General features: G+C 42.3%; 1 protein-coding gene across 2 annotated transcripts in view; it reads left to right on the top strand.

Moving 5' to 3' along the window:
* The first annotated feature begins 202 nt into the window (after window positions 1–202).
* The window catches only part of AKT1 (AKT serine/threonine kinase 1), a 136,591-nt gene continuing 122,003 nt past the window's right edge, over window positions 203–14,790 (top strand). The window contains exons 1-2 of one of the 2 annotated variants that reach the window (XM_069103831.1): window positions 203–335; window positions 12,746–12,903. In XM_069103831.1, the coding sequence (XP_068959932.1) occupies window positions 12,858–12,903 (46 nt within the window). In that variant the 5' untranslated portion in view covers window positions 203–335; window positions 12,746–12,857. Of the gene's footprint in view, window positions 336–12,745; window positions 12,904–13,064; window positions 13,251–14,790 lie in introns of those variants that run through there. The other variant, XM_069103830.1, reaches the window with a different exon arrangement.

The raw sequence follows: 14,790 nt of genomic DNA, 5'->3' as shown, positions 1-14,790 counted from the left end.
GCGGCCCAGCCCCCGCCCGGCCCCGGATCCGGCGGGAGGAGGAGGAGGAGGGAGGGAGGAGGGCAGGCTAGCCGGACTCCGCAGCTGTAACAGCGGCTGCTACAGCTGGATCCCCGGCCCGGCCAATCCCGGCTGCGGCGGCAGCGGCAGCGTCCGGGGCCCGGGAGGGAGGGAGGAGGGAGGGGAGGCGCTGCGCCCCCCGCCCCCAGCCCCCCGCCCCGGAGCGGACTGGCATGCAGAGCGGGAGGCGGCCCCGGCCCGGCTAGGCCCGCGCCCCGCCAGCGGCAGAGACCCCCCCCTTCACCCGGGGCCTGGCCAGGCCCGGCTCTCCGCAGGTAAGCCCACTTCTCGGCCGTAGCGGCCTCAGGGGTCAGGAAGCCTTTCTTCCTGCGCCCTAGGGCCAGGAGGGGGGGGCGCACCGAGCGGGGGCGGGGGTCCGGCCTGGTGCGCCCGGGCGCAAGACCTGCGGCACAGCGCGGCGAGGGCGCGGGCGCTTTGTTCCACGGGGTTGCGCCCCGGGACGTGGCTTTTTGTGTTTCCTTTTGTGCAAAAAAAAAAAAAAAAAAAGGACCCGGCCCCGGCCCGCCCCCCCCCGCCTCTGCCCGCCTCTCCTCCCCGACCTTCTCTCCTCTCCCCGCCGCCGCTGTATCCTGCGATTAGCGAACAGGAAGCTGTTGGCCGCCCCAAGCCAGCCGGGCCCCAGAGCCCAGACCTGTGAGCGCAAGGCGCCTGCCTCCCTCGGCCCGGCTGGCGGGGGGCGTGGCGGGGCGAGCCGGGGCTGGTGGCCGGGAGCAAGCCGGGCCCGGCCGGCGTGCCACCCGCAGGAGGAAGGGACCCGGGCGCACACACATTGAGGTGCCCACCTGGAAAGGCTTGGGGCTCCCAGGGAGCTGGGCCAGATTGGATTAGGAAGGACCCCAGGGTAGCTTCCGCTTGGACTTTGGGGAGATTTGCTCCACTACATCCATCCCCAGGTCGGACCGGTCAGTGGCTCTTGTTTCTGTACCGAATTATTCCAAGGCATCGGATTTTGCTGGACAGCCCTGGGTGCTGGTCCCGTCTCTGGTATCTGTGTGACCTTGGGCAAATCGATTCACTTTTCTAAGTCTGTAAAATTAAATTCTGTAAATGTTAAGTGCCTGTTGTGGGCGGACCCTGAGGTTGGCACTCTGAATACAAAGATAGAAGCCTGGCATGCCCTTCTCTCAGGAAGCTTACAATCTAACAGAGGGAAAGACTTGGCTACAAATAATTGATCCAAGAGAGAATGTGACAAGTCTTTTCAGTCTAAAAGGCAGAAATTGGAATAGGGAGAGATGACTTTCAGCTGAGGGGTAGAGGACAGCTTCATGGAGGGGACAGTAAACAGCTGGAATTGTTAACTGCAGAGGTGAGATTCCAGGTTGGGTGGATTGGGGCTGAACTGTGGAGGCCCTTACCTGGCAGGATCTTTATTAACCAGGCAGTAGGGAGAGGAGGATTCATTGCCTTGCCTCCTATTGTGAGGATTTAATGAGAGAATGGAAGGGAAAGTGCTTTGGAAGCTATAAAGCATCTTATACCTGTGAGGGATGATTATTTTTGTTGTTAATGCATTCGGTGGCAATATGACCTTGACTGAGTAACTACCTTTCTCCACCTCAGTTTCCTCATCTATCAGCTGGGGGTAAATGGAATCCATTATTATTATTTGGGGTGGGGGGGATTAGACTGGAAATAGTCCTTGTGGAGGAATTAAGAAACTTTAGTTTTCAGTCCAGCTGTCACCTTGTGCAAAGTCACATCACTCTGCCAGTTTGACTAGCTCTGAAAGTAGGATCATCCTTTAGGTTGTGAGAGCCATTGGTTGAAGTCTTTTGGATGGACTGACAAGATCTGGGTTCGAATTCTGCTTCTTGACACATGCTTATTGTGTGATCACAAGCTTAACTTCTCACTGCCTCAGGCAACTGTCTTAAACTATAAGTTTCCAACGAGTTGCCAGGTTGCACATTGATGAGAGGGTTGGTTGTGTGTGGGTGTGTGTATTTGGGAAAGACATGAATAACTTGGTGGTTCCTAAGCTAAACTAAACTCTCTGTTCTCAGACTGTAAGCTCCATGAGGGACTCATTTAAGTTCACATCTCAGCACAAACCCCAGGGTTCTTTCCACATAGCAGGTTTTTAATATTACTTGTTTGATTTTGAATTTATAAAGCCACTAGTCTTTTGAAGGGAACTTTGGGGTCTGCACAGCCCCAGGGAAGAGTTTTGGGATTCTCAGGTTCTGCTGGTCTCTAGCTCCTATTAAACTTGTCTTTGAAACCTGGGAAATTTCACCCCCTCACCCTTCACCCTTTGGGTCATCTTTAATGTGTTAAAGGTCACAAAGCACTTTCTTCCCAACAGTGTTGTAAGCAAATAGCCTAATTTTATTTACAGATAAGAAAACTGAGGCCTAGAGAGGGGAAATAGCTTGTCCATGACCATACAGCTAGTAAGTGTGCTGTGCTGCCTTACTATACATTGAGTCTGTGTGTCTGGTCCTTTGCTCAGCTCTGACCTGGGGAGAGATCAGAGGAAGAGATGTGATCTGTGCTTCTGGGCATTCTGTCTGGAGACTGCCATTGTAAACAATATATGATGCAAGATCATATGTAAAATGTGGCTTCAGAACAGCAAGTGCTCTTGGTCAGGAAGGGAGAGGTCAGCATAAGTTTGTAGTAGTCTAGAAGGGCTTCCTGGAGAAGGTAGGACTTAATAATTGCTAGTATTTGCATATAGGGCTTTAAAATTTGCAAGATGCCTTATTAATATATAGATGCTGGGCCTCTAGAGAGTTGGGCCAGTGAGTTGGACAGTGTTTTTTTCTAGTCCCTTAGGGTTTCCCAAAAGTTTTCCTACCCATTACTTCATTCAGTTCTTTACCATAAGAGGGTTTTGGGGGCAGGCTTTATTACCACCTCCTTTCTACAGATGAGGAAACAAGTCTAGAGTGCTTGTGACTTGCCCAGGGTCATATGGTGAGCCACATTCTGCTGGAAAAAGTCCTTCAGCGGATTGGAGAGAATGTCCCTTGATTCTAGGGTGGCCCAGGGTATAGGCTAATTTTAAGAGAATAACTTTTTGGTGTTTTTGGCTTTTGTGCCTCACTCCCAACCTCTGACACCCGTGGAATTATCAGTGTTGGGTGGGACTTGAGTGTCTCTGGGAGTCTCTCTTTTCTCCTCTCCCTTTCCCCAAGTGGGGCCAGTGAGGGAGGCAAATAAAATGACAGGCCTTTTGTACGGTTTTTTCTCAGGCCTCCCTTCTCTAACTTCTCCTGTAGCTTTTGAACACTGATCACCCTTTCTTTCTGGATTGTCTTACTTAGTTTTTTCCTCATCTTCTTTCTGCCCCCTTAATGTGGGTATCCTCTAAGGTGCTGTCCATAAACCCTTTTTTTCCTCCCTAGTCTTCTTTGGCAGGCTCCTCTAATTTGGTTCAATAAACAGCCCACTGTTCCTCAAATACAACACTCCATCTCTTTTCTCTGTGTCTTAGCACTGGCTGCCCCCACCCCCAAAATGCCTGGAATGCTCTCCCTCCTCATTTCTGCTACATAAAATCCCCCTGGCTTCCTTCAACACTTAGCTCAAACACTACCTGCAGGAGGCCTTTCTCAGTCCCCACCAGTTGCTAGACCCTTCCCACTAGGAGTTATGCATCTTGTGGGTACCTATTTATTTACAAGTTGCCTTTTTATTAGAATGTGAGTTCCTTTAGGGGCAGGGACTATTTTTACCTCTCTTTGTATTCTACAGTGCTTAGCATAGGGTCTCCATATAGTGAGGGCTTAATAATTTTGTTGAATGACTGATCTTTTTTTTTTCAATATTCAGAGTTTTTATTTTATATCTTTTGGGGTTTTTAAAAATCAACTTCATTTCAAAATATATCCCTCTCCCCTATCCCTTGGGAGCCAGCCCTTTGTAACAATATCAACCAACTTATCAGCTGAGTCTGATGATTATATCAAATGTACCACACCCATAGTCTGCTACCACTGCAAAGATCAATAAACACTTATTAAATGCCTACTCAATGTAAAGTACTAAGGCACATACAAAATTTGGAAAAGACAAGTCTTTATTCTCATGGAGGTGACAATCTGAGGGTGATAAGCACAAATGGAGGTTATTATATGTATAATTACATATATGATAACATGTAAGAGGGATGAAAGATGAAGGAAGTTTCCTGGCATTTGAAGTCTAGGATATACAAAGTCACCTTCTACCACCCGGTATGCCACATCTCCTAAAGGACATCTTTGCCTTGTAAACCCCACTGACACTTCAAACTCAACAAGTCCCCAAATGTCCCTCCTCTCAATTTCCTTATTCTTGGGTGACAGATGCTACCATCCTCCCAGTCACCCAGACTTGAAACCTCAGTCATCTTTTGATATTCTTCCCCTTACATCACCTCCACATCCATTTGCTCAACAAGTCCTGTATCTCCCTCTACAGTCTCTGGATCCATCCCCTTCTCTCGAATTACCAAAAGTTCATTCTCAACATTTCTCACTTAGACTTATTATCATAACCTCCTCCCTGGTTTTCCTTGCTTTGTCTATCCTTTATCCAGACCATTTTGCACAAGACATCTTCTTAAAGAATAACTGACTCAGGTCATTCAGTGGCTTCCTCTTGTAGGTAGGAGAAAATTACCCTCTCCTCTGTTTGTGGGTTAAGGCCCTTGACTCTTGAGCTGGCCTCCCTCAATATGTCATCTGCAACAGTGATGTCTGTGACTTGGCTTTATTCATTAAATAGAATATCTTACTACAATCTTTCTTCCCCCCCCCCCCCCCCCCCAGTCCTATCTGCCTTTCAGAATCTAACTCAGGTGCTGTTTCTTTTAATCTTCCTTGATTTCTAATCTACAGGATTTTTTCCCCCATTTTCCAGAACTTATGCCCTAAAGTGTAGAGTATTAAAGTATTTTAGAGTAGTTGAGTAATTTATATTGTTATCTTTGTAATATCATTTCAAAACGTTAAAGATGGAAAAGGACATCTATTCCAAAGCCCATGTTTTAGAGGGGAAAACATGCTTAGGGAAAGAAAAGAGACTTGACTAAAGTCACAGAGCAAGTCAGAAATCGAAATCAAGTTTCCTGACTCTCAGTTCAGGTGTCCTTCCTTTGTCTGATGCTGTCATTTTTTATTATTATTATTATTATTTTTAAAGTAATTGGGGTTAAGTAATTTGCTCAAGGTTACACAGCCAGTTATTTTGTGTGGGTGCCAAGTATCTGAGGCTGGAACCGATCCTGGGTCCCCTGACTCCAGGGCTGGCACTGGCACTCTTACCCACTGTGCCACCTGGCCTCCCCTACTGTCATTTATTATTGGACCATCTTCAGTCATCTTGATGGCCACGGGACTCAGATGGCTCTGGAGAAGAAAGTGAGGCTGGTGACCTCACAGCCCTCCCTCAAATCAAAGTCAACTGCAAGTCATGTCATTATCTCCCAGATGTCACGATCCTCTTCAAGAACAAAGGACAAACACAACAACAATAATACATTTATTATTTTTTTAAATTAACAAACCTATATTTTCTCTCTGACCCACTTCTCCCACCCCCATTGTACTAAAATAAAATATGCATGTCAAAAAAGCAAATTCCCATTACCGACCATGTCTGAAAGTCTAGATGAAGGTCTGCCTTTTCTCTCTCCCATCTCCCCTTTCTCATACTCCACAATTATGAGAAAACAAGAAAAGCAAAATCCCCGTTACAAACACATATAGTCAAGCAAAAACAAGTTCCTGAATTGGCTGTGTCTGAAAAATGTATATCTAATTCTTGTGTTGAGTCTATCACCTCTCTTTTCAGGAGGTGAGTGGGGAACATGTTTCATCATGGGGCCTCTGGAATGCTGATTTGTCAGTGCAGAGGTCTAAGGTCTTTCCAAGCTGTTTTCCTTTATACTATTGTATTCATAGTTCTATTTCTGCTCAATTCACTCCAAATGAGTTGATAGAAGTCTTTGTTTTTTCTAAAACTGTCCATTTTGTCATTTTTAATGGTGAAATAATGTTCCACTACATTTATGTACCATAATTTATTTAGCCATTCCCCAAATAGGTGTCTTCCCCTTAGTTTCCCATTTTTGACTCCTGTGAAAAGAACTGCTATAAATATTTCTGTAACATGAATTCTCTTCCTCATTTCTTTAATCTCTTGTGGTTATAGGCCTCACGGTAGTATCTTTGGGTCAAAAAATATAGATAGTTTAGTGACTTTGGGGGAGGGGTCTTTGCTGCTTTTCAACTTTTAACTATAAATATTTAAGCGATCCATGTTCTCATTGGTATGGAATTCCCTCCAAATCGCATATAAAAACCCATCTATAATGTATGGATTCTTGTCTATGTTTTCCCATCAATCTCCCATCTATCTATCTAATCTGCTGTAGGCCTCCTTCTGGGTCAAAATTTCTTTTTTTTTTTTTTTTAAGCAATCAGGGGTAAGTAACTTGCTCAAGGTTACACAGCCAGTTATTTCTGGGTGTGGTGCTGAGTATCTGAGCCCAGATTTGATCCCCTTGTCATCCCGACACTGGAGCTGGTGCTCTTACTCGCTGAGCCACCTGGCTGCCCCTCAAAATTTCTTAATCCTTTTTATGTCATGGACCCCTTTGGCTGGCTGTGGAAGCCTACTTTTATGGACATCTTAGAATAATATTTTTAAATGCATGAAACAAAATAAACAGGATTGTAAAAGATACCAATTGTATTGAATTATAGTTGTCAAAATAAAACCCCCTACAAAATACCTTAAATACTTAAAAAACACTAAAAAAATCCCTTGTTCTAGGTATTTTAACTTTTGCCTTTAGGCTGTCCTTTTATATAATAGGCTGACCAGGCCTTTTTGGATTAAACGTTTCCTGGATGATGTATTTTATATTACTGGTTTCAGCTCTCGTCATTGTTGATAATAAATGGCAGCCCACTCATGCCCTACTCATATATCTCTTCCATGGCCTTTACTTAAGGTCATCAGTAATTTTGAGCCTTTGAAATGATGGCATTCCATGATTCAAGACTTCCACATAGTATCTGCAAAAGAACATTAGTGTTAAAGAAAAGATGGGCTTTTTTTTTTGACAGGGAGCAGCTTGGAATTATTAAAAGTGCCATGTAATTTCTCAAATGCAGTCCAGCCTTCTGTCATCTCCCTATTTGATTTTGGGCCCAGTTCATGGTCTCTCCACCTTCTGTATCTGCCTAAGGTCTGTGTTGTGTTGGGCTGACTCAGTGGTCTGCTAATCAAGTTGCAAAAATAGACATTCTTCCCCATTTGGTTTTTTCTGGGTGGATTGTTAGGTCTGTCTCTTTTGAGTAGTCTTGAATCCTGTTTGAGGAAGCCCAGTTAGTATCCAAGCTTTTCATGCAATCTGTACAATGTTATCTATAAACCCAACTCTTGAATTTTTTTATAGATGAAGAAACTGAGACCCCCAGAGGTAAAAGTGACTTGCCCCAGGTCACACAGGTAGTAAATTGAGGAAGGCAAGATTTGAATTCAGGTCCTCTGAACCCCTGCCTCTAATTCCCAAAGGTATCTCTCTGGTTCTTCTGGAGAACCTCACCTCTTTCATTTGGACTTTTTAGAAGGCATTCCCTGTGACTGTAGTGAGCCCTTTTGAGCACACAGGTCTCTTTGTTTGGTGCTGAGCTTGGTATTTTGAGTCAGAGGATCTCTGAGTTCCCTTATGGGGTATCCTCTATTATGGAAGTTTGTTATCATCTTATCTGGAAGATACTGAGTTTTCTCTATTGTGTTAAATGTGTAGTTTTTTTAAAAAATAAATAATAAAAAACACTGGGATCTGATATCTCCAGATTAGTCATTTGAGTGAACATCTGTATGGTTATTTGCTATAGAAAGCTTTGCAAAAGCTTGTCTGTTGCATTTTAATGTTTTCATTGAGTTTTCCCTCTATGAATATAGCTCATTTTTGTAAAGATTTTATTGAGATGAGGGTCTTCATATGGATTAGGCAATGGTGTTTCCTTGGTGGTGGTTGTTGTTTTTTAGTAGCAATAAAAAGGCAGAGCAGCACGGTGTAAATGGATAGAGAACTGGGCCTAAGGGTCAGGATGTCCTAATGCTATAGTCTTTATGATTGGAGTGAATTTCCAGGGGTTAGGCCATGAGAATTTAAATGACTTGCCCGGGGTCACATTTTAAGGGTTCGTCAAAAGTGGTATACTGACTGACCCAGGGCTTAACCCTCTCAGTGCCCCCACTCCTCTGATCCTGAAAGTTGCTGAACATCTATCTGCAGTAAGGAAATTTCCTTACCTAGAGGTCCCCCAGAGTCCAGAAATCACAGATCTTGACCAAAAGAAGTCTGATTTTTTTCCAGTTGTTTGTTGAACAACTGTAGATTTGTATTCATAAAGGATGGGCCCCTTTGAATCTTGATATCAAAGATCTGGACCCAAAAAGGTCTTGTGATATTTTTTTTCTCAGTTATTTGTTTTCTTATTCTATTTTAGATTTCTTGAAAATATATCCTTTAATATTTTTCAGAGTTGTGTTACTTATAAGCACAGATTTCTTCCGTGAAGTTGGTCTGGTCCAGCCACACTGTAGACTCTAAGTCTGGCCATTCCATTGCCAAGGATAATGAAACTAGATTGCCATTGGAGACTCTGGCAAATCTGCTTCATTTTTCATGCATTTCTTGTCCTCTTTCAAACTTCCTCTGTAAAGTGCTCTTGAGATTATCTGACATAGTTGGGTCTTATGCAAATCCTTTGACTTATTGCCCTCTGCTGTTTGAGGAGATACTCCTTATGCTGTCCCACCATCCTCCTTTATGACATTTTGCTAATAAATTTGTATTGTAAATAAGATTGGTCCATAAATGCATCAGTGTCTCTGCTCGGGAGATCCAGTGTTTCTTTGCTAAGGCAGTTTTACAGGTCTTTTGGCCTTCTTATCTGGGTGGTTGTTTACATTGATTAAACTCCTGTGGGAAGTTAACTACTATACAGCTTTTCCTTTATCCATTTCCTATTTTTCTGTGTAAGTAGCTTTTTTTGAATAGGTCAGGTTGAGGCTGGTGTAACTTTACTCAGTTTCATTTTGTATCTAGAGCCTTTCTTTCAACTTGGTCTTAACCTTTGACCTTTCCTATAGCTAGCTACTAATCAGATTGCCCAGGATGATTCAGAAAGGACTCCTACTTTGATAACCATTTATATCCTGCTGTTAAGTTCTAATCAATTTCATTTTGTGTGCCTGTGTGATGATTGCTGTCCGCAGTGGCCGCCACATTCCAACTCTCTACTTTAAAGAAAGTGTTCAGGACACATAGTTGCATGGCATATATATGTATGTTATATATATATTTATTAATATTTCCTCATCAAATGTAAAATATTTTAACATTGTTTTTTTTAAATTCTGAGTTCCAAATTTTCTTCCCTCCTGCCCACCCCTTGAGAAGGCAAACAATTTGATACCCATTATACATGTGAAGTCATGCCAAACATATTTCCATATAAGCCATGTTGCAAAAGAAAACACACAAACAAATCAGAAAAATAAAGAATAAAGAATAAATAAATAAGTATGCTTCAATCTACATTCAGAGTTCTCTCTATGGAGGTGGGTAACAGTTTTCTCTATGGTTTCTTTGGAATGTCAGTTGTGAGGCTTTTTCAATAGGTCTTTTCCCCCATTCAAACCCCCCCCCCACCTACCTTCACTACCAAGCATCAACGTATATGTTGATTTGATTCTGAGGATCTTGTCACATTTTGTGTGTGTGTGTGTGTGTGTGTGTATTTGTAGCATTTCCTCCAATATAGTCTACAACAGAAGTTGGCATGGAAACCAAAATTATTTTCTTCAGTGTGGTCTTTTTTGCTTTTTTTTTTACCAAGATAATATAACTGCACATCCCACAAAATGATGCTTTTTATTGCTTTTTTCTTTTTTCACTCCTCTTTTCTTTTAGACAAATACTAAAACAAATAATAAGAAAAGAAAAAGAAACATTATAAACTTAAATATAAAATATTTCTTATTGCTTTTGGGGAGAAAGATTAAAACCAGTGCCTGTCAATACCTTTTCTTGCTTCCCCAATAATAACCTACGAACCATCCTTCCATTTAATTGAAGCTTCCTCTTTTCTCCATTTCATTTGTGAGAATGTCAATATTGATATGATTCACTTCCTCTACTAGTATGTTAGAGTATTGCTCAGGAGACAATAGGATCTCACATTTAGCGTACTAACAGCTAAGTCAATGTTGATAGACCGTGTAAAAATTGTTTGATTCTTAATACCTTTAGCCCTCTTTCCCTCTGTTTTGTGACTGTCGCTCCAGAAGTAGAAGGGAACCTAGACAGGGTTTGAGGTTGCCATGGTTGAAAAATCCATCACCCAGTTCCCACATCTGTAAAATGGCTATAATAATATCATCTGTTTCCCAGAGCTGTTGTGAGTCTTAAATGACAATATATTTGTTAAGTTGTTTAACACAGTATCTTGTCACATAATAGACACTTAATAAATCCTTCCTTCCTTCCTTCCTTCCTTCCTTCCTTCCTTCCTTCCTTCCTTCCTTCCTTCCTTCCTTCCTTCCTCCCTTCCTCCCTCCCTCCCTCCCTCCCTTCCTCCCTCCCTCCCTCCCTCCTTCTTACCTAAGACTCACAGAGGAAAGCAAAAGAGGGAAAGCACCAGTTTATAAAGCATGTTCCAAAAGTCTTAGAGCAGTTTTCAGCTTTAAAAAACTCCACTTTAAAACTGCTCTAATATTTTTGGGATACTATATAATGCTGATCATGAGTATTATTGGAAAGATCATAAATTTAGGTCTGGAAAGAACCTCAGAGTCCATGTAGTGGCACTCCCTAATTTTGCAGATGAGGAAACTGTGACCAGGGTAGTTGAAATGACTTCTTGTAATGTTACTTGGTAGGTAGTATATGTTTGAACCTGGGTGCTTGAACACAATAGGATTTTAACCCAGGTCCTCTGACTCTAGGGGCAGGGTTCTTTCTCCTGTGCCTTGCTTCCTCTTTGGGCTGGAAGCTTTCCTGTATTTGAGCAATCTTGAATGAGCCATAGGATTTACCTTTTTTTTTTTCCCTAAAGTTTATTGTTATTTTTCTTTTTGCATCACTTTCATTTCCAAATCTGTCATCCACTTCTCTACCAAAAGAAGATAAAAAGGAAGAAAAAAAACTTTTTAGTAAAACTAACCCATCATTTAATCTAATTAATAGTATAGTATAGCAATATTCTGCACCCACAGTGTGTCTACCCCCTCTTCCCCCCCCCCCCCCAAGAGAGGAAGGTATATATATTTTTTCCCTTTGGGACCAAGGTTGGTCATTATCCTTGTACAACATTCAGTTTTTTTGTTCTTTTTATTTACGTTTTTGCCGCTGTATATGTTGTTTTCCTGCTTCTGCTTTATATCATTGCCAACAGTTCATTACATCTCTGGTTGCCCTAGTCTTTCTTATGGTGCTTGCTGTACCATTTCATTACATTTGTGAACCACTGTTGAGTTTTCCCCAGTTAAAGAGCCGCTGCTTAGTTTTTACTTCTTTCCTGCTATGTGAGTGCTGCTATAAATATTTTGGTGTAAATAGAACTTTTCTTTCTATGTTTGGATCTTCTTGGAGTATACACCTAGCAGTAAGATCGGTGGGTCAAAGGAGATAGGCGTTTTAATGACTTCCTTAGCATAAATCCAATTCCTAGAATTTCAGCAAGCAGAATGAAAGAAGGAAAGGCTTTCCTGGGCTGGGAGAGAGTCTGAGGAAAGGTATATGAAAAGGAGACATATGCCAAGATTAATGTACCCATTATGGATGATAAGGGGGAGAGAACATTCAACAAACATTTTTTGCTATGAATAAAATTTTATTTTTTCTCCCAACTAGATGTAAAAACAATTTTTAACATTTGTGTTTTAAAATTTTGAATTCCAAATTCTCTCCTTCCTTCCCTCCCCCATCCCTGAGACAGTAACCAATTTGACATAGGTTATACATATGGAGACTTGCAAAACCTATTTCCATATTGGTCATCAAAAAATACCTTTAAAATACCTACTATGTATCCAGCCCTGTGCTGGACTAGAGCATATCCAAAATCTAGGTAAGACAGGGACTCTGCCCATATAGTGTTTACAGACCAGGTTGAAACCAGATTTTTTTTAAACAAGCTTTTATTAAGTACCTACTGTGTGCCAGGGATCGTGTGAAGTGCTCTACAAATATTATGTCATTTGATTCTCACAAAAACCCTGGGAAGTAGGTGTTACTATTATCTCCAGCAAACAGGTAAAGTGACATGCTCAGGGTCACCCAGCTAATAAGTATCTGAGGCTGGATTAGAACTCAGGTGTTTTTGATTTCAGACCCAGGGCTTTCTATACTTTATCACCTAGCAGCCTCTAGATTGTGCTTGTGCTTTGCACATAGTATGTGTGCAGATATGTGTTGCATAAATGCATTGTGGAAGCCATTGACTTAAATTTTGACCAGGGAGTCTGGAAGGATTTTTTGTAGGGGGTATTCTTTGTGATCCTGAAGTAAAAGTCAGATATGTGACCCCTTGTGTGACAAACAGATGCCCGCAACCCTGAGTCTGTTCCTAAATGTTCATGTGGGAAGGAGTGACTCCTGTGACCTAGAAACATCCCCATTTACTCTTTATTTCTTGACTTCTTCCAGAATTGCTGGGACTGGTGCCCAGGCTTGGGATTCCAGAGACCCTCCAGTCCTTCCAGAAGGATCAAGGTGACCACTCAGGGCCCACCCAGCCTCTCTTCACCTGCTGGCGGCCATGAACGACGTCGTGATTGTTAAAGAGGGCTGGCTGCATAAGCGAGGTCAGTGTCACTCGGGTTTCCCAGCCCAAGGGATCCTGGGAACTCTGCAGTTTGGGGCGCTTGGCCTGCTTGCTCTATAGGTCAACATTGTGATATAGTCATTTAAATTCAGAATACGTGGGTTCAAGCCCTGGCTTTGCTACTTACTTACCTGTATGACTTTGGGCAAACTATTTAATCTCCCTGGGGCTGGATTTTTTTCATCTGTAAAATGAAGGAATTGAACTGGATGATCTCCAAGAGTATTTCTATATCTACATATTTCCATTTCTGTATCTGTGGCCTTATGATCCTGGCAGAGTGTTCTGGGTGTTTGAAGAAGGAGCCAGAAGCACCGATAGGTGTGGGTGAGTTCTTAGATATGTTTAGGCAAGAGAATAGGGATCCCAAAGGACTGATAGTAAATTAGAAAACCCTCTTCTCCTGATACCCCCGGGGTGTCTTGTTGGTCTTTTAAAAAAATTATTACTATTTAACATTTTTACTTTGCCAAATTTCTCCTTTTACCGTGTGTGTGGATGTGTGTGTGTCCCTCCCTTCCTTTACCCCTTCCCAGAGAACCATCCCTTATGATAATTTTTTTTTAAAAGAAAGAAAAAGAGGAATAAGAGCCCCCCCCTTCTCTGTGGAGGAGTTGGGGGAGGAGTCTTTTCATAGCTCTTGGGGCCAACCTTCTTTGTAATTTTGCAATGTTAATTTTTGGTTGTTTTGTTGCTGTTGTCCCTTCTGTTGACATAGTCATAGTTATTGTGCATCCTGTTTTATTGACTCTGGTTCTCTCTGCATCAGTTTTTTCCCTGCTTTGACAGAAGCTTTGTAGTTTCATTAGGTCTTAGAACTGGTCTGGTGCTGGACTTGGGGAGATAAGGTAGAGGATTCAGGGGGGTCTGGATACATGGGACTAAGTGAGGAAGGAAGCCATGTCTGGAGGCCTCGTCTGAAAGGGAGACAAGACTCTGGGAATACATTACAGCAACTCTTGCTGGCATGTGCACAGAACCCAAGCTTTCCCAGGGAGGCCTCACATACATTATCTCATTTGAATCCCACAACAGCCTTGTGAGAGAAATGATTCAAGTGTGGTGATCCCCATATCACAGATGAGGAACCAGAGGCTGGGACTCTTTCTTGGGGTCACATAACTGGTGACTGTGGTGGGTTCCACCCAGGTCTTTTTTTTAAAAACATATTTCCATATTAGGCATGTTGTGAAAGAAGAATAAGAACAAAAGGGAAAAACTATGAGAAAGAAGGAAACAAAAACACATAAGAGAGAGAAAATAGTCTGCTTTGCTCTGCATTCAGACTCCATAGTTCTTTCTCTGGATGTGGATAGCATTTTCCATCAGGAGTCTTTTGGAGCTGTCTTAGATGATTGTAGTACTGAGAAGAGCTAAGTCTGTCAAAGTCTGTTACTGTACAATGTTCTCCTGCTTCTGCTCACTTCACTTAGCATCAGTTCATGTAAGCCTTTTCAGGTTTTTTAAAAAATCTGCCTGCTCATCATTTCTTATAACACAATAGCTTTCCATTACATTCATATACACAACTTGTGTGGCCGTTCCCCAATTGATGGGCATCCCCTCAATATCCAATTCTTTGCCACCACAAAAAGAGCTGCTCTAAACATTTTTGTAATGTGGGTCCTTTTCCCTTTTTATAATCTCTTTGGGATACAGACCTAGTGGTATTACTGGATCAAAGGATACATACAGTTTTATAGTCCTTTGGGCATAGTTCCAAATTGCTCTCCAGAATGGATGGATCCACCAACAGTGAGTTAGTGTTCCAGTTTTCCCACATCTTCTCCAGCATTTGTCATTTCCTTTTTTTGTCATATTAGGCAGTCTGATAGGTGTGAGTCCACCCAGGTCTTCTTGAATGTGA

This window comes from Petaurus breviceps, unplaced genomic scaffold (assembly GCF_028583685.1).
Source record: "Petaurus breviceps papuanus isolate PSGF00001 unplaced genomic scaffold, PetGlider_PUasm1.0 64, whole genome shotgun sequence".
NCBI classification, from domain to species: Eukaryota; Metazoa; Chordata; class Mammalia; order Diprotodontia; family Petauridae; genus Petaurus; species Petaurus breviceps.
This window is presented reverse-complemented; position numbering and strand designations above follow the sequence as displayed.